The following is an 18,826-nucleotide window of genomic DNA, read 5'->3' as shown; positions in this document are numbered from 1 at the left end:
AGCTGGTGGGAGATGCCCCTAGCCCCGGGGCGGGGGGGTGGGTCAGGGGTAGAGGCCTCAGAGAGGTAACTGGGAAAGAGATGCACAGGGATATGGGGGGCTCTGAACCCCAAAGGAAGAGGTAGGTTTGGTCCTGGCCACACTGGGGAGCCAGTAAAGGTTTCAGAGCAGAGAGGACCATAGTGAGGTCGCTTTAGGAAGTTAGTTTTGGCAGTGAGTGGACCAGTTTCTGCTGGGTCCCATCTGAGGCAGTGAGTTTGTAAGGTTGAGGGCCCCGTGCCTCCTGCCCTCAGCATCCTCCCAAGTTCCACCTTCTGATGTTAAATTGAACTGTCCCAGGGTCCACCCCCAGCAACCAGCCCCTCTCTTTTTTTTTTTAAGATTTTATTTTATCTAACAGAGAGAGAGAGCACAAGCAGGGGGCAGGCAGAGAGAGAGGGAGAAGCAGGCTCCCTGCTGAGCAGGGAGCCCAATGCAGGGCTTGATCCCAGGACCCCGGGATCATGACCTGAGCCGAAGGCAGACACTTAACTGACTGGGCCACCCAGGCACCCCACCAACCCCCCCCCTTAATGCCCTCCTACGGTGCCTCCCTTCATGCCCACAAATGAGCAGACAAAAGGGCCACAGTGTTCTGGGAGAGAATCTACCTAGAAACCTCTGCCTGCACCCAGATTCCCAGAAGCCTTTGCGTGGGACTGGAAGTGTGCCATATTGCCATCTCGCCATTCCCATGCAGGGCCTTAGGACCCCCATGTAAGGACTTTGCAAGGAGTTCCTGTCCCTCCGACAGGCCAACCACCACCACCATTACTGTACCTGGTGAGCCCCAGGTCTGGGCCCTGCAACGTCCCAGCCTCCTGTCCATCCTGCTGCCATCCAAGGGCTGTGACTTTGCCCATCTCGTGCTGATACTCAGGGCCTTTTCCCATCTGGCCCCAAGCAGCCTCATTTCCCACTGCTCTCTCCTGTGGTCTCGCTGCTGACTTGAGCAAGGCTATGGGACACCCCCCCAGGTTTTTTTTTTTTTAAGATTTTATTTATTTATTTGACAGAGAGAGACACAGCAAGAGAGGGAACACAAGCAGGGGGATTGGGAGAGGGAGAAGCAGGCTTCCCGCGGAGCAGGGAGCCCGATGCGGGACTCGATCCCAGGACCCTGGGATCATGACCTGAGCCGAAGGCAGATGCTTAATGACTGAGCCACCCAGGCGCCCCCCCCCTTTTTTTTAAAGATTTTATTTATCCCCCACCAGGTTTTGTTCAGGCCATTCTCCCTCCCTCACCAATTGCACCTAACGCAGCGCATGACACGTGGCGACATATTGCATGAACCTAGGCTTGGGCAAGAGACAAACGCAGGGTGCCCCTTTTGCCTCCCAGCTCTGTGGCCCACCCTCGCAGCTGGCCCTGTGCCCGGGGGAGAGCTCTTCCCCCGAGTCCCCACAGCCCACCCTGGTCTCACACAGCACCTTTTGTCAGGCCTCCGCTCCCAAGGGCATCTTATCTGCCTAAACAGGTTGTAATCTGCCGGGGTCACGGACCCCCTTACTCCTGCCAACTGGGAGTAAACAAACCCTTTTGCCTAGAGGGTGGCGGCAGCCCTGTGGAGTCCAGGACTCACCAGGCTCCTCCCAGGGCTGCAACCCTGCGGCCTCCTTCCCCCTGGGCCCTGCAGGAAATTTCCACTCCCTGCCCTCAGTGCCCCCAGGCCCTAGAACCAAACTCTGAGCCCCCGCCCCCAGCAGTCTCCCCTTCATTGTGCTGCTCTGGCTTCCTCCCTCCAGTCCCCTGAAGCTGCTTTCCTGAACACCGCTTTCATGCCCCCCCTCCCCCTTCTCCCCGCCAGAAGCACCGCCCCCAAACTTCTGCAGGCCTCCTCCTCCTCCTTCAGGCCTCAGAAGAATGTCACCTCTACAAAGTGCCCTGTGTCACTGCCCCGCAGTCCTTAGCACCCTCCAGGGCCTGTCTGGGACAGAACTGCCACAGGGCCCCTCCCCTTCCTAGAACTCCCTAGAACCTGGAGAACAGTGCCTGGACCTGTCTCACCCATGAGGGAACCAGGGCTCTGAGAGGTGAAGTGACTTGCCTGAGACACAGGAACGAGGGAGGAGGGACTGGAAAAGCCAGGTGGGCTTGGTTCCAGGAACCCCACACACCTCTGGAGCTGCAAGGCCTCCACCCAAGCTGCAAAATACATGACTCACTGGCCGGCTGCAAAAGCTGGCCATCCTGTGTGTGAGCTCCCAGCCTGGAGGGTGCGGGCACTGTCCTGAGGAAGCCCACAGCAGGACCAGAGAGAGCCAAGCTGGATCCAAGAGACACAGGAAACAGAACCAGAGTTTAGGTGCATTTATTCCTGTACAAATCATTACAAAACCAAGTGTGGGGTAGTCGCCGGCTCCCAGCCCCCACCCCAATGTGCAAAGGCTTGCTGCTGGCCTCTTCCTCCTCCACCTGACCCCTCCAGCTCCACAGCCTCCTCCAGGAAGCCCTCCAGTCTTCCCTTCCAGGCTCTGGAAGAACAGGGGCAAGCCCACCTCACTGAGGTCCAGCAAAAAAGTGCCTGATGTAGAGTGAGGGGGCAGAACCCAGGCGACGTGGCTCCTAGTCCCCTGAGAGCCTTCCCAGGCCCAGCTGAGGGGAGACCCTTGGACGACTCCAGCAGCTGCAGACAAAGGGACTGCGTGAAACCCCAGTTTGGCTGGGATTCACCTTTCTCAGCCCCAAAGGCTACTCCAACAGGTGGAAAGCCTCACTGCTGGATGGCAGAAAAGGCAGCCTGGCTCTTTAAGAGCCAAACTAATGGCAGCTGAGTGGAGGGACTAAGAAAACAGCTGAAGGTTTGTCCCTTTCCTATTAGATACCAACCCCCCCACCGCAAACCCTGTGGGAGTTTACGCAAAAATACCCTAAGTTTCCAGGAGGAGGTGAGGAAAGGGACTCTAGACTCCCAGGGAGTTGAGCCCCCCAGCAAGGGGTGGTGGCTGGAGGGGTCCAGTCTTAGGGAAGACAGACCCAAGGAGGTCAGTGGGGAAAGTAGGTGGGGGCCTCAGACTCCACGTGAGAACCTGACACAGGCAGGAGGGCGACCAGAGAGGGGGCAAGGGTTTTGTCCAAAGCCACTCAGGGCAGAGCCAAGACCCGGATGCTGGCTCCCACCTCTAGGAGCCACCCCACCCCAAACACCCGACAAATGCCCTGGCCTGGCCTCCAGACACAGCTCCCACTCCCATGCAACCTCTCTTTCTGGCTCTGGGAAGTGAGGGAGCAGCACAGAGCCCCCAGCTCCGCAGGACAGGACCCCCTTGTCCCAGCCAACAGGGAGTGATGGGGGGGTCCATCCTGGGGCTCTGAACCAAGGCCTTGTGGAAAAGCACACGTCCTTAGCGTCAGATAACTTCAGAAATACCCTGATTGACTATGCTCAGACCCTGACTGGACAAGAAATACCTCCAATACCCCTGATTAACCACATAGCTCAAATCCCTGATTGGTCAAGAGACACCCCAGGCCCTCACTGGCTGGAGGATACAAGGCCCAGATTGGCCCGAAGACACTCCGGCCAGCCTTGATTGGCCAGGAGATGGCCCTTGGTTGAATGGCTGGGAGGACAGTGGCCTCTGGCGTGCCCCCGTGAGAGGTCCACAGGCAGGGTGGCCTAGGTCCAGGAGGGGTGGGAGAAGGTGATTCCATACAGCTGGGCCCAGGAGGAGAAGACCCTCTTCTCGGTGATGAAGCGGTGGTGGTTGCCCTTGCGGCTGTGCTCATTCTGGATGTAGGTGACGCACTCGTCTGGCCCCTTGGGCTCATAGTAGTGGTAGGGCATGCGCTGGCGGCGGGGCCGCTGGCTGGGGCAGAGCAGATGGGAGCAGTCAGGGCAGGGGGAGGCACCAGCGGGGCCCTTGCGCTTCCCAGCTCCTGACTTGCTAGAGGACTTCAGTGGGGGAAATCCCTGCCCCTCCCGGAGCCTCAGTTTCCCCATCTGTAAAATGGATGTAGGGTGGACTAGATTTATGACCACCCAACTTTTTTTTTTTTCTTTTAATATGACTGAAACTTTTCCTTTCCTTAGGAGGGTGATAGTGTAGGGTAGTGGAAAGAAGTAAGGGCTCTGGAGCCTAGCCCCAGTGCTTATGGTTTGTGGGACCTTAGGCCACTCACAAAGCGTCTTCCTCAGTTTTTCTCATCTCCGGAACAGAAAGAATAAGGCAACTGTCCACTAGGGTCCCTGTGAGGAATAAATGACCTAACAAATGTAGCCAGGCCTGGAACATGGTCAGTACTCGGTGAAGAATAGCTGTCACCTAGCAGGCTTGTCGTATAATATTATTAATGATAGTGATTATTAATATACAAACTCTGGACTCTGGCTGAGTTGAGGGGAGGCCCCTGAGATAGCTAGCCCCACGAAGCCTGGCTCTCCACAGAGCAGTTTGAAGACCATTAAATAGAGGCCCTCAAAGGCACCCCCCAGCCAAAGTTTCCGGGGTTCCATCCTGCAACCAGTGACTGGGTGTTGTTGGGAGGGGGAGCTCACCTGCAGTAGTCGGGGGGGACCATGCCATAGACGTGCACGTGGTCACACAACTCTACTGCAATCACCATGGTGAACCAGCCGGTGCTCAACCACGAATGGGACTTTTCCCTGAGGGCAGAGAGGGGGCATGATGAGGGGGCATGCAGATAGGAAGGAATGGTCAACCCACCTGGAGCTTCCCAGAACTCCTCCCACGCCCCTTCCATTGGGGCCCTCTCCCCACTTCGGTGACCCCCTAGTCCAGCCCCACCGTGGGAGCGTGTACATGCTGGCAGAGGGCTTGTCTGGGCAGAGATGCAGGGTGTGGGGAGAGCTCTTTTGAAAGAACAGCGCATGCTGGGAATCAACTCCTGGGGAGATTAGTCACAGTAGGGCAGGTTGCAAGTGACCATGAACTTACTAGACTCATGGTCTTGCTTGACAGAGCTTGCTAGAAGCCGCTGTGCCCACACTAGAAGCAAACGCCTAATGGGAGTCTCATCAGAGAAGGTCACGCTGTGACCACAGGTTCGGAGCAGGGCATGGAAAGGAGCCAAGGGCCTAGAATTGAGCTGCCCACTACAGCAGCCAGGAGCCACATGTGGGCACATGGGGGCACATGACGTGTGGCTGAAATGTGCTATCAGTATAAAATATGCACGGGATGTTTTAGTATGAAAGAAAGAACACAGAAAATGTCACTGGTAGTTTTTGACTATATGTTGAACTGAAAATAGTTTGGATATATTTGATTGAAGGTGGTTCTTTGGGAAATTTAGAAAGAAAATAAACCTCTCACAAGACTGACAAAGAGAGAAAAGACACAAGTTACCAATATCAAGCATAAAACAGAGGATATCATCACAGACCCCGTAGACATGGGAAGGGCAATAAGCAAACCATAAACAATTACGTACACAAATTTCCCAACTTAGATGAAATAGGCCAATTTCTTGAAAATCAGAAACTACCAAAACTCAGCCAAGATGAAACAGATTAACCTGAGTACGTGTGACTATTAAGAAACTGAATTCATCGTTCAAAACCTTTGAAAAAGAACTCTCCAGGCCTAGATAGCTTCACTGGCAAATTCTACCAAACATTTAAAGAAGAAATAACACAATTCTACACATTTTCTGAGGCCAGCATTACCCATAAGACCAAAGTCAGGTAAAGACAGTACAAAAACAAAACTATAGATTGATATCTCTTATGAACACAGACACAAAAATCTCAACAAAATATTAGCACATCATATCCAGCAATATATAAAAATAATACACCACAAACAAGTGAGGTGTTGTATTATTGGTGGTATAATAACCAGTTTATTCCAGAAATGCAAGTCTGATTCAATATTCAAAAATCAATCGATATTCAAAAATACATATGGTAGTACAATCCACCACAGTAATAGCCTTAAGGAAAACCATATGATCGTATCAATTGAGGCAAAAAAAAAACACTTGATAAAATTCAATGTCCAATAATGATGAAAACTCTTAGCAAATTGGAGAAGGGAACTTCTTCAACCTGATAAAGGACAGCTAAAAACTCTACAGCTAACATCTTTATTCAATGATGAAAGACCAAATGCTTTCCAACTAAGACTGGGACCAAGGCTACTCTCATCACTCCCCACACAATTTGACCTTGGATCAAAAGTCCTGGCCAGTGTAATAAGGCAAGAAAAAGAAATAAGATGTATACCCATTGGAAAGGAAGAAATAAAACTGTTCTGAATTACACGTCCTTGCAACATGACTACGTGTAAAGAAAATCCCAATGAACCTAGAAAAATCTCCCAGAACCAATAAGTAAGGTTTAGCAGGATTATAGGATATAAAGTCAATACACAAAAATCAATTGTATTTCTGTATACTAGCAATGAATAATTAGGAACCCCCTAAAATTTTAAATATAATTTATAATAGCTCCCTCAAATCTTAAATATTTAGGCATAAATCAAACAAAGTATAGGATCTATGTGCTGGATGTATTGCGTTAAATAAAATATATTAAAATTAATTTTACCTGTTTCTTTTTACTTTTTTAATTTGGCTACTATAAAAATTTAAATTACATATATGGCTTGTATTATATTTCTATTGGATAGCACAGGCCTAGCTGCTTTGGGGAGATCAGCCAGAAAAGGACATGCGGGGAAAGATGTATCCTTAGGATAGAGCATGCTGGGAGCAACTACGTGCCTAAAGCAAGACATGCTGGGTACAGTGAATACCTGTCACGAGCTATGGGGAGCTCTCCTAGAAAGATGCTAGGCATATGCCACCTTAGAGCAGAGCATGCTAGGAGCCCTGTTCCCTCAGAGCCATGCATGCTGGGAGGAAGCCCTCCTTGGGAGACAACACAATGCAGAGCATGTTGGAAGTGACTCCTGCTAGGGGCTGGACATGAAGAAAATTCCCAAGGAAAACCTAACCAGAGGGTGGCAGGAAGTGACCACACCCTCAGAACAGTGCATGCTGGGAATAACAGGCCCTCTGGGCAGAGAATGCTGCGGGAGAGCACAGGGCTGGCCAGAGGGGGCAGGCAGGAGGCTGGTACCTGTCCTTGCCCGTCTCACCCCGGAAGAGGTCGTCAAACTGGCGCATGCGGCCGGGAGAGACGGCATAGGCCTCCATGTTGGGGAACACCAAGCCTGCCCGCTGGATGACACGCACAAGGCTGCCCTGGGGCTTCTGCATCTTGTTCGGGGGCCCCCAGAAGATGAACACGGTTTCAGGGGTCCGGTTGACGAACTCCTGGGGCCTCCGCAGCACACGGAATACGCTGGAATGGGCTACCACACGGAAGGTGGTCTTGTTGCCTACGTCGGCTGAGTAGCCCGTGGTGGGCGCGTCGTTCATGCGGATTGTGCACTCGGCTCGTTCAATCTCGGGGCCCAGCTTGGTTCCCAGCAGGTGGCTAGAGCTGGTGACAATCACACACTGGTGGCACCGGGAGGGCAGTGTCTGGGAGGGGGCAAGGAAAATCAACACTGTCTGTCACGTCCACTCAGTGCCAGGCCCTATGCTCTGTAATCCAGGCCTCTGGGAGGCAGGAATTACTTTGCTCATTTTATTTCTATTCATTTACTCATTTATTTATTTAGAGAGCACAGCGGGGGGAGGGGGAGGACAGGGCAGAGGAGAGGGAAAGGGAGAGAAAGAATCTTAACCAGGCTCCACGCCAAGCGCGGAGCCCCATATCGGGCTTGAGATCATGACCTGAGCTGAAATCAAGAGTTGACTGCCCAACTGAATGAGCCACCCAGGTGCCCCTATTTTGCCCATTTTTTTTTAAAGATTTTATTTATTTATTTGACACAGAGAGCAAGAGAGCACAAGCAGGGGGAACAGTAGACGGAGAGGGAGAAGCAGGCTCCCTGCCAAGCAGGGAGCCCAATGCGGGGCTCGATCCCAAGACCCTGGAATCATGACCTGAGCCAAAGGCAGACGCTTAACCATCTGAGCCACCCAGGTGCCCCGATTTTGCCCATTTTAAAGACAGGGAAACTAAAGGCTATTCACTTGATATTCAACAACTATTACGGCAAGCTGGCTAATGGCCAAATACCAGAGACAGAGCAATGAATAAAAGGGACCCCACTCCTGCCTTCAAGAGTTTCACGGTCAGAGAGACAGACAGTAAACAGATAAAAGACAAACTAATGATAGGTGGTGAGTAAAACGTGCTACAAAGACAGTACAATAGGGGCGAGGGATCAAGAGGGACAGGAGTGGGGGCTACTCCAGAAACATCACTGGGGGCGGTTCTTGGAGCTGAGACCTGGAGGATGAAAAGGAACCACACAGGAAAGTACTCAAGGCAGGAGGAACAAGCAAGACCAGAGGTTCTGAAGTGCGAATGACCGCAGTGTGTTGAGAAGCAAAAGAAGGCCACTCGGCTAGGGCAGACTGAAGGAAGAGGGCAGAACAGTCACGCGGGGATGTCCCCAAAGTCACACAGCAGAGGAGCACAGTGTTTGGGTAGGAACCCAGGTCTATAGGGCCACAGAGCCCCAGCGTTAGTCCAGTTCCCCTAAGAAGGCATCCTCCCCAGGGCACCCGTAACATTTCCACACTACCCACAAACAAGACACCACCTTGTCAGTCAGGAAAGGGTGTGGAAGCCCCTCTGGGCCTCTGTTTCCCCACTGGTGCATGAGTTGGAACCACACGTTCTCTGGGGCCTATTTTCTGCCCATGGAATCCTGTTTACCCTTTAAGCCTAAGCTCAGGTGCTACCTCCTCCAGGCAGTCTTCCCTGAGCCTTACTCCAAAATCCAACAACAGGTCCCATGGACCTCAACTGATGACTTTTCCAGCTTTCTTGGGCCCTACTGGCTTCCCCTCTCCGGCTGGAAGCAGCTACAAGCCCAGCGCTGCCTCATTCCCTGCCCTGTCACCCACACTCAAGCTCTGCCACTTTTTCCCAGGTTCCATTATTTTTATTTTAAGAGTTCTTAGGGTCTCAGTTAGGTGCTGATCTATGGGCCCCTTCCCAGTAAGGGTGTATTCAGATGCTGAGAGACTTAGGAGGATTTGTGAGGGAGGAGAGGGAGACAGGCAGGATTGGGAGACCTCCTCCGCCAGGAAGGTGTCCATATTCCAGGCCACTGAGGATCTCCCTGGCATCCTGGAAAACATTTAGGGTTTAGAGGATTATAGGGTGAACCCCCAAAACACAACCTGAGTCTCATGGCTACCCAAGGCAAACAGAAGCCCCGGGAATAACATGTGGCTTCTCTGCACAGCCGCAACTCTGAGGGGGGTTGGGGCAATACCCTGGCTCCTCCCCTCCCTTGCCGTGTGGCTTTGGATAAGTGACTTTACCTCTCTGAGTCTTGGTTTCCCCATCTCTTCAAGGGGGCTAACAATGCTGACCTCACAGGGTCGGTATGATGATTACTGCTAGTCACAGTGCCCAACACACAGCAGGCAACTGACAAAGGACAGCCATTATTATGACTGTTTTTGTACTGTCAAGTACTTGAGTGCTCAGCTCCCAAACCCCGTGTGGACTCGCCAGCAGAGACAGAGATCAGTGAAGACCAGAGACACCTGTCCTTAGGGATTCTGACTCAGGAGGCAGTAGGATATCAGTGCTAAAAATGGGACCTTGAAGAAAACGGAGGCCCAGAGACAGACAAGGCACCTGTCCAAGGTCACACAGCCAACAGGGAGGGGGCTGAAGGCACTGGAACCGGGGCCTTGACTCCTGGGGTCCTCCCCCCTTTCCTTTAGGAAGAATGGAAGTAGCAGAGAGAAGAGGTGGAGGAGGTGGGAACAGAGATGGTGGGCAGTGGGGACGATGAGCCATCGGCCGGGTCTTGGAGATCTCCCCAAAGCGGTCACGCTACCTTGTTGCCGAGAATCGGGACGTACGCATCAGTGATGCTCCACTTCTTGAGGTCGACCGGCCTGCGGGTGCGGCCCCGCGGGGAGCCGTAACGGAAGACATCATGGGCACTGTTGGAGCTGTAGACGATGAGGATGGTAATGAGGGCGAAGACAACCACGAACACCGCTGAGCGCTGCTCCTGGAGAGGGGAGAGGCTGGTGAGTGCCCAGCCACCCCACAGGCCCCCACCTCAGGGCCTTGCCACCTGCCGTGCCCGGCTCACTCCGGCTCTCGTCATTCCAGACGGGTTCAGGCACCACCCCCTCTGGCCCCCTGAGCACCCCCATCCCGGCACCGGTCACACTGCATTCAAACTGCCCCTCCCCCCCCCCACGCTTCCCAGTCACCTGCTCAGCCAATCCCTTACCACAGATGGACCAGTCGAACCTAGGAGAACAGAGGTAGACCTAGCCCAGAGACAGACAGGAGCTTGCCCAAAGCCAGAGATCAGGGGCCACAGCAGAGCTCAAGCCAGGGCCTCTCAGGCCTCAGGCACTTCTTGGGAGGGAAGAGACACTGGTGGTGGCCTGGGTCTGAGGCAGGTCCAGAGGAGCCCGTTTTGCTGAGGAAGTAAACGGCTGAGATGGGGACAAGAAATGAAGGGGGACTTACTTTGTTGCTACTCATCTCTCTCCGGCGTCTGCTGAGGGGCAGGGGCCGGCGTCCTGCAGGTGGCCCAGGGGGCAGGGATGTGGGGTCACACCTGCAAGTCACAGAAAGGTTATGGCTTGGGCGCTCTCCCCTAATACAGCTGATCAAAGGCTACACCTTCCCCACCCAACCAGCTTTCCTAGCCACCCGTGACTTCAAGGCTCAGGGCCATATCCATTTTGCAGACAGAGATACTGAGGCCCAGAAAGGGCAGGAACCTGCCTGAGGTCACACAGCCAGGTGGTGGCAGAGCCCTGTCTCTCTCCTTGCCCCTGGCTCTCTCCCACTCTGCTTGCTGAGCAGGGACCTCCCCACACCTTAGCTCCCCGAGAGGGCTGGCAGGCCTTAAAGCTGGCTCCCCAGCTGAGGGGCTTGACCGCCACCCACACACACTCCCAAACTCTGACTTAGGTCCCTGTGGCCTTGGAATAAAGCAATATGCTTTCTAGGTACCCAAACTCTTCTGCACAGGCACCCTTCCAGATCTTGCACAAACTGTCCGCTCTATCTAGAACACCCTGCCCTCTTGCACCCTGCTCATGCCCTCTCATCCTCCAAGCCTGGCGTAGGCCAACAACTTCCTGTGTGTCACCTCCCCGCTAGGCTGAGAGCTCTCAGATCTTCACTCACATTCTCTGCTGTGCCTCTGAAGCCACGGAAATGGGTGCAGGAGGTTCGCTGAATGACTTCGTTAATTAACAATAAGATCTTCGGCGATTAAGGGCAGACTCAGCAATGGGCTATAATCACAGCCCCACCCTGACAGTGGGGGTGGGGGGGGTCTCCAGTAAAGATGCAGCCCAGGACAGCCCTTCCTTCCTGCCCATCTGCCCTCAGCGGCCGTGGCTGTGAGGGGACATCCTCACTGGTCCTAGCTCCCTCCAGACCTCAATTTCCCCACCTGTCAAAAGGGAGTAAGTACTTGCACCCAGCCACCTCCACCAGATTCAAGGCCAAAGGGAGAGTGTGCTGAGGGAGAAACGGGTGCCCTGGGCTCCCCAGCTCCGTCCTCCCCCCCAGGGGCCTCCCAGCTCTCCCGCCGCTATCCCCGCCCCCTGACCTGGCCGCTGTTTACTCCTACACAGCCACCAGAAATAGCCACAGAACCTCAGGCCAAAGGAGGCTCCCCCCAATGTCGCTCCTGATTGGTTGGGCCCCGACTCCGCCCGCTGCCCAACCCCGCCCCTTCTCCGCGGGAGCCCCCCGCCCCTGCTCCCAGGCCGGGTCTCAGATTTCTCCCCGGGAGGAGGGCCAGGCAGGGAGCTCTCGGGACTCTCATTGGGTCCAGTGCCCGCGCGATACAGATCAGGAAACTGAGGCTCATTAGAAGAGAAAAGCAGCTTGTCTTTGGACTCACAGCCCGTTAGGGCGCAAGACAGGAGTCCAGAATCCCTGCGTCGTACCCACCAGCACTGACCCTCTGGCAGTCCAGGCCCTCACTGTCTAGGCGGAACCTCTCCTCTCACTACCGTTTCCTTCTTATGCCCCCCCACCCCCCACCCCCCGCTCCAGACACGCCAGGGCACTCCAGTTCCCAGGCTCACCCCCTGCTTTCCCACCTTTGCCTGAGCAGTGCCCTCAGCCAGTACCACCGACCCCCCTGGTCAGCCCTGTCACAATCCTGCTCTGATAAGGCCATGGTCATACAGCATCTCAGATGCCAGTGTGAATCCCGGTTCCACCACTTCCTGGCTGAGGGGCCTCGGGCAAGCTATGGGGCCTCTCTGAGCCTCAGTTTCCTCATCTCTGAAATGGTAATTATAAGGGTAGGTAACTTACGGGGTTGTTGAAAGGATTCGAGCAGATGTGGCAAGGGAAGCACGGGGCTTGAAAGTGCTCGATCAGTGCCTGTCAGTAGCTGCTAGTCTTGTGGTTATTCATTTGTTGGAAGCCTTCCTCACCTTGAGCTTGCGAAGGAAACGCTGCCCCTTCTCCGACACCTAGCCTAGTCACTTCCCTCTAATATCGAAGAAGGTGTGCAGGAAGCCACACTACGCATCACCCACTCACCCCATCCTCCGGGCAACGCTGCAAGGGAGGGGCTCTCATTCCCCATTTCACAGATAAGGAGACTGAGGTTCAGAGAGGCAGAGCTGCCCAGAGTGTGCTGGGGAACCTTGTTTACAGGCTTGTTGGCAGGGAGCAGCCCGGGGCTGAGCCTGTCAGGATCTCCCTCCAGGATCTCCCTGGGCTGGAATGTGCCAGAGGCCACCAAGTTTGTGCTCAGCACCTGGCCTAGCACTGGGGAGCAGGCCTGCTGGGGAGCGACTTGCTCAGGCTGGGGAGGCGGCAGCCCAGAGCGCTGGGCCAGGAGCGTGGCCTCAGCCCCGAGACGGGCAGTGCAGGAGGGCTCAGTCCGTGGGGGGCTGAGGTGGGGGCCACACCCTGCCCTCTGTTTGGGGGCTTTCCCTCCCTCAGCCGGTGGAGCCCTCCTGCAGGGTCGAGACGCCCCCACGAGCCGCGTGGGAGGAGGGCTCCGGGGAGAAGGGGGGGCTCCTAATGTCTACATGGGGGGTCGCTGAGCCCGAGGGTCCCCTGGTGGGGGGCGACTCACCCTGTCCGCCCCCTCTTGCGCTGACCCCCTCCCTAATTCCCGCACTCCGGGCGGTCCAGAGTCCTAGCCCCAGCCGGGAAGAGGAGGGAGGCAAGACGGCGGCAGGTCCCCGAGCTCTAATAGGGTAGGTAGCGGCAGGGGCCGCGCGAACCCTGCGACAGCCCTTGCGCGCGAGGACCGGGGTCTCCAGGCGCGGCTGCCGAGAGTGGGTCTAGGGGAGCCCTGGGGCCCCGCATCTTCCCCCTCACCGGGGGCTCCCGGCCCCTGCCCCGGGGTGCAGGCAGCGCCCCCCTCCCGCTGCCCGCCCCCGCGCGGCGCCCGCTCACCTCCCCCGGGGAGCGCCCGGCCCCCCGCGGCCCCCGAGCCCCCTCACATGGCGCCGGGAGCAGAGAGCCCGGGTCCGCGCTGCTCCGGCCGCCCAGGCCCCGCCGCAGCCCCCGCCCGCCGGGTCCTAGCGCCGCCGCCGCCGCCGCCGCCGCCGCTCGGGCCCAGGCCAGGGAGGCGGGCGGAGCCTGGAGGGGCCGCGGGTGGCTCCGCCCCGGAGCGGCGCCGGCGGGGAAGGGTGAGGGGCAGGCGACCCCGAGCCCTGACTGCATTCGCGCGTCGCTTGCTCCTCTGGGCAGTCGGTAGTGGCAATGAAAAAAAAATCACAACAGCCTTCCGGAGCCCTTCAGCGTGAGTTGGACCCGCTTCTATCTCGCTTTATTGCCTCCACGACCCGGATGGGGAAACTGAGTCCCGGGGCACACTGCGCTTGGGATCAGTTGAGTTTCTCCTGGGCTCCCCTACCCCGGGCCTCCAGAGCCCCGTATCCACTAGTCACCGTGGGTGAACTCAGGGGTCCTCCCTTGGATTCAAGTCCAGCTGTGCCATCTACTAGCTGTTTGGGGTTGCATACTACTAACCCTTCCTCTGCCTCTGGAAAATTGGAAGAACAACCTCATAGGGTGTTGTTAGGATTAAAAATGTTACGTTACTTCTTAGAGTTATCGAGGTATTCATGACATCGTTTTATGTGATGTGGCCGTGACAGGGGTCTGCTTAAAAAAACAAAGGAACAGCCCAGTAAAATGAAGGATGCAGATCAATATGCACGGACAGGAAGAAATGTTCAGGATATTTACAGGCTATTTAAGTGAAGAAAGCAAGTGAAAGAAGTTAATCATTCTGGAAAAGGAAATTGTAAAAATTTGCTTTCCGCTCCTGGATATGTCCCCTGGAGAAATTCTTGCACATGTCCACAAGGAAGTTTGGAGTAGCAGGGCTTGACATAACACAAAACTGGAAACAGCCCATATATCTGTCAACGGGAGAATGGATTTGTTTCCTTGGCAGGATGCCGAGGTGGAATATTATATAGCAGGGAAAAATGAATGAGCTACAATGACATGGATGGATTTTAGAAGCATCAGCAGTGAAAAAGACAAGTCCTGGAAGACAAATAAAACTATACACTATATTGGTTTTTTTTTTAAAGGTTTTATTTATTTATTTGACAGAGAGAGAACACAAGTAGGCAGAGAGGCAGGCAGAAGCAGACTCTCCACTGAGCAGGGAGCCCGACGTGGGGCTCGATCCCAGGACCCTGGGATCATGACCTGAGCTGAAGGCAGCCGCTTAACCAACTGAGCCACCCAGGCGCCCCTATACACTATATTGTTTGAGCATATAGCTGGCACCCCTCACAGCCAGAGACAGGTTTAGCTTTTGCCTATCCAAATGATTAAAGTTTTAAACCAGCAAAAGTCAAGAACACAGCTGTCTCCGTGCGGGAGGCAGGGATGCAAGAAAGGGGAGGGGCGGGGAGGGGAGGAAATACAGAGGCTCGCAGTTCTAATACCACTCTGGTCTTTCAGCAGGGACCTGGGTTCAAGAGGTTTGTTATATTATTATGTTTTATAACTTACAAGTATGACGCATGCCATCATTTCTATGTATCACAGTATTCAAAAAGAAAAGAGGAGGAAATAAATGAAAATATGGAAAGACCTTTTGCCTGTCAGTGATTAAAGTGTTAAGAGTGGTTATTTCCAGGGGCGCCTGGGTGGCTCAGTCATTAAGCATCTGTCTTCGGCTCAGGTCATGACCCCAGAGTCCTGGGATCGAGTCCCTCATCGGGGAGCCTGCTTCTCCCTCTGCCTGCCACTCAGCCTGCTTGTGCTTGCTCTCTTTCTCTCTGACAAATAAATAAAATCTTAAAAAAAAAAAAAAAAGAGTGGTTATTTCTGGAATGATGAGATTATGGGCTGCTTTTGCTTTTTTGTGGGGTTTTTTTTTTTTTTTTTGAGGAGGGTGCTTCACTGTATTTTCTAGAAATTTTAAGATAGTGATTACACAATGTTTTTATATTTAAAAACTGAGTTTTTAACTTACAAAAAAATGAACTGCATCTATAACACGATTTCTTTAAAAAAAAAATGTACACAAAAGGTCTGGAAGAATCCACACTGGACTACTGGTTGTAGTTTCCCCCCGGAAAATGGAGGTGGGGCAGGAGGGGTGGGTGCTACCTTCACCTTTTGCTTTGTCAAGTTCCAGGTTGTTTACACTGAACTCATTTGTTTTGTTTTGTTTTAAAGATTTCATTTATTTATTTGACAGAGAGAGAGCATGCACAAGTGGGAGGGGGGTGGCAGAGGGAGAGGGAGAAACAGACTCCCCGCTGAGCAGGGAGCCCCACGTGGGGCTCGATCCCAGGACCCTGGGACCATGACCTGAGCTGAAGGCAGATGCCCAACCAGCTGAGCCACCCAGGCGCCCCTGGACTCATTTGTTAATAGCACTTTGTGTTCCATTAAAACAAAAGTGGGCTGGGGGCGGGCCCAAGGTCCGTCTTCTAGGCTGTGGCGACACCCCCACTGGGCAGTAGGGCTCAGTGGAGAGAGCCAAAGGTGGAGTCAAGGCTTCTTGCGCCCCTGCTGTCCAACTCCTGCTTCCTGAGCCCCACCCCACTTCAGCCACCAGAACTTGCCCTGCCAGCCCCAGGACAGAAAACCGTGCGTCAGGGAACAGAGCAGTCCGGTGGGAAGCCTGATGCTGGGGGTTCAGAGAAGAGGAGCCCCTTGCCCAGTCACCCCGCAGGTTGGAGGCTCTACCAGGGGCGGGGGCGTCCTGTCCCCAGCCCTGCTTCCTGCCCCAGGCCAGTGACAGGGACTCCGGAAATCAGAAAGTGCGACAACCCAGCTCCTGGACCAAATCCGGACCTGGAGCTCCCCCCTCAGGCCTGCCATGTCTGCGGGCCCAGGCTGACTCCAGAAGGCTCGGCTTTAGGGCCGGCTTCCCTCTCCTGGGCCCCAAGAACAACAACCATGTCAATAATCACAAGGATAAGAACAGCTCTGGTGTGTCGGGTGCTTTCTCCTTTGCTAAGCACTTTGCAGACAGACCTCACTGATGCCTTAAAATAACCAATGAGATGGGCACCAGGCTCTGGAGGGAGAAAACGAGGCTTGGGGTGTGCGCAGGTGCCCAGGCTGGGATTCCCCCATGCCTGTCTGCTGAATAACCATGAGCTGTTCTGCCCCGAAGCCCCAGGCCTGCCCCACGCCCACAGCGGGGCTTTCATGGATGGGCGTCCATGTTAATGCTGGTGCTACCCTCCAACCCTGCCCAGAGCCAGTCCTCCCCACGGGGCTGCCCATCCATGGTCTGCCAGTGGTGGCCTCTGCGTCAGGCCTTCCTGTCCCAGAGTGGGGGTCCTAAGTGTGACCACCCTCCCTCCTTACCCCTTAGCAATCTTTGCCCTAGGAAGAGCCTGCAGGGATCTCCTCACCCACCACCCCAGCTCCCAGTTTACACGGACGAAACCAAGGCCCACAGAGGGGTCAATACCTGCCCCAGGCTCCCCACTGTCTCCTGGGCAGAGCCAGTGTGAGAGCCAAGCCTGGAAACTGTAGCCTCTTTCCCTCTGGACAGAGAAAGCGCCCAAGGGAAAGGCCTTTGGAGGAGAGGCCAGTAAGAGCCCCCAGCGGGTGTGGGCCTGCACACAGGCGCTGTCCATAAGCTCATGTTACCTGGGCAGTGCGCCTGGAACCAGGAAGTAGCTGGTTCTTAACAGGCTGGAGTGGGCAGGTGGGCCCAGGTGACCCTGGACACAGGAGCCCACTGGTATCCAGAAGAACCAGTAATCCTTTCCTCACCCGGCTAGATGAGGTGTGAGTGTGAGTTCCTGGCCTGGTCCCGAGTTCCTTCCGAGAAGAAACCCCTTAAGACACTTCCAGGCTCTGAGGCTCACCTGGTTTCCCCTTTGACCTCAGGAGGAAGTAGATACGTCCCCAGCAGGCCTGCTGAGGGACAAAGGAGCAGGGCTGTGGACAGGAAAACAGAGCCCCAAAGAGGGGCTGCACACCACAGTGCCCCACCCCCACCACACTCCTCTCGCAGGTGGGAGGAAGCTTCTGCCCTCAGAGAGCCTTCGGCAGGCCCAGAACCCTTCACCAGAGCAGCCAGGGGTCCTCCTCTTTGGCCCAGAGGAAGTAGCTGGTGGATTGTTCCTGCCAGGTCGCCACCGTAGAAAGACACATTATTTAGGCCAACCCAGCAAAAAACATCCATGGGGGCAGGACCAGGACAGAGGTTCCTCTGCACACTGGGCCCAGGGGCTGAGCCAGCATCTGGGGGGGAGCGGGGGGGGGAATGGGGTATGGAGCCGGAGGAGGTGGCAACCTCTTGGGAGGGGAGTGAGTTCAAATCCCATCTGGTCCTTGGAGACCGAGGTTGAGGCTGTGAGCAGGGAGGCAGCTGGTGAGGGTAGGAGGCGTTCTTGCCCCTCTGTCACTGCCAAGGGGGGCCTGGGTTAGCCAGGGAGATCCCTTTGAAAATGATGGGTCCTGCCTATCAAGCTATCAAGTGCCAGCCCTGGGGCCATCTCTCTGAATTCATACAATCCCCTGGGGTAGGGACTACTTTTTTTTTTTTTTTTTTTAAGGAGGCTCCACACTTACATGGGGTTTGAACTCACAACCCTGAGATCGAGAGTCGCACGCTCTACCGACTGAGCCCGCCAGGCGCCCCAGTAGGGACTACGTTAATACCTTTTACAGATGAGGAAGCTGAGGCCGGGAGAAAGGCACTAATCTGCCAGGGTTCCACAGCAGGAGACTGAGCAAGGCCAGGTCTCATTCCAGAGCCCTCCCTCTGAGCCTGGAAGCTCCCCTCCCAACCCTCTGATGCCAGGTTACCTCTGCCCAATACCTGCCCCTGAGACACTGGCTACTGCCAAGCCAGTGGGCCTGCCTGGCACTGGGGAGGGGGTGCTGGGTCACCCGGACTCCCTCACACAACTGGCCCCATGATTTGTGGGGGTCCAGTGCCAAAGGAAAATGTGCAGCCTCTTATTAAAAAACAGAGTAAGAATTTCAAGTTGACAATAGCAGGAGCATTACGCAAAGCACAGGACTCTGAACAGCTGTCTAGGTTATAGGCCCGTGAAGCAGGCCCCAAACCCTGGGGCAGGGAGCCAGAATCCCAGGGCTCCATCCCAGCTGAGAGCCCAAGGTCCTGGGGTCCCGGTTCTCCATTAGTCTCCTGGTCTCCAGTGAAGGAAGGAAGGAGGGAGGGAGGGAGGAGAGGAAAAGGGGCGGGAGGAGTAGTGAAGCCCTCTGGTGGGCTCTAGCCAGCCCCCTAGCGCAGGGCCCAGGCACTCAGGCAACTGCATCGTGGCTCAGCCAAGCAGCTTTTCCTTATCTGTAAAATGG

At 55.0% G+C, this 18,826-nt stretch overlaps 1 protein-coding gene across 10 annotated transcripts; it reads right to left on the bottom strand.

Moving 5' to 3' along the window:
* Nucleotides 1-2,337: 2,337 nt before the first annotated feature.
* On the bottom strand, nucleotides 2,338-13,609 carry ST6GALNAC6 (ST6 N-acetylgalactosaminide alpha-2,6-sialyltransferase 6). Of its 10 annotated transcripts, none has more exons than XM_025888364.2 (7): nucleotides 12,356-13,403; nucleotides 11,207-11,477; nucleotides 10,538-10,628; nucleotides 9,885-10,064; nucleotides 7,088-7,494; nucleotides 4,541-4,648; nucleotides 2,338-3,847 (listed from the first exon to the last, which is right to left on the bottom strand). In XM_025888364.2, coding segments are annotated over exons 2-7 (1,167 nt in total). In that variant the 5' UTR covers nucleotides 11,209-11,477; nucleotides 12,356-13,403; the 3' UTR covers nucleotides 2,338-3,468. The 10 variants fall into 10 exon arrangements, with proteins under 10 accessions (XP_025744149.1, XP_025744150.1, XP_073761809.1 ...); XM_025888365.2 differs by having other exon boundaries at nucleotides 11,207-11,335; XM_073905708.1 differs by having other exon boundaries at nucleotides 11,207-11,316.
* Between the last annotated feature and the right edge of the window lie 5,217 nt (nucleotides 13,610-18,826).

This window comes from Callorhinus ursinus, unplaced genomic scaffold (genome assembly GCF_003265705.2).
Source record: "Callorhinus ursinus isolate GAN/ISIS: 27379988/994484 unplaced genomic scaffold, GSC_fseal_2.0 scaffold24, whole genome shotgun sequence".
NCBI lineage: Eukaryota > Metazoa > Chordata > Mammalia > Carnivora > Otariidae > Callorhinus > Callorhinus ursinus.
The sequence above is the reverse complement of the archived record's forward strand: the minus strand, read 5'-3'. Positions and strand labels throughout refer to the sequence as shown.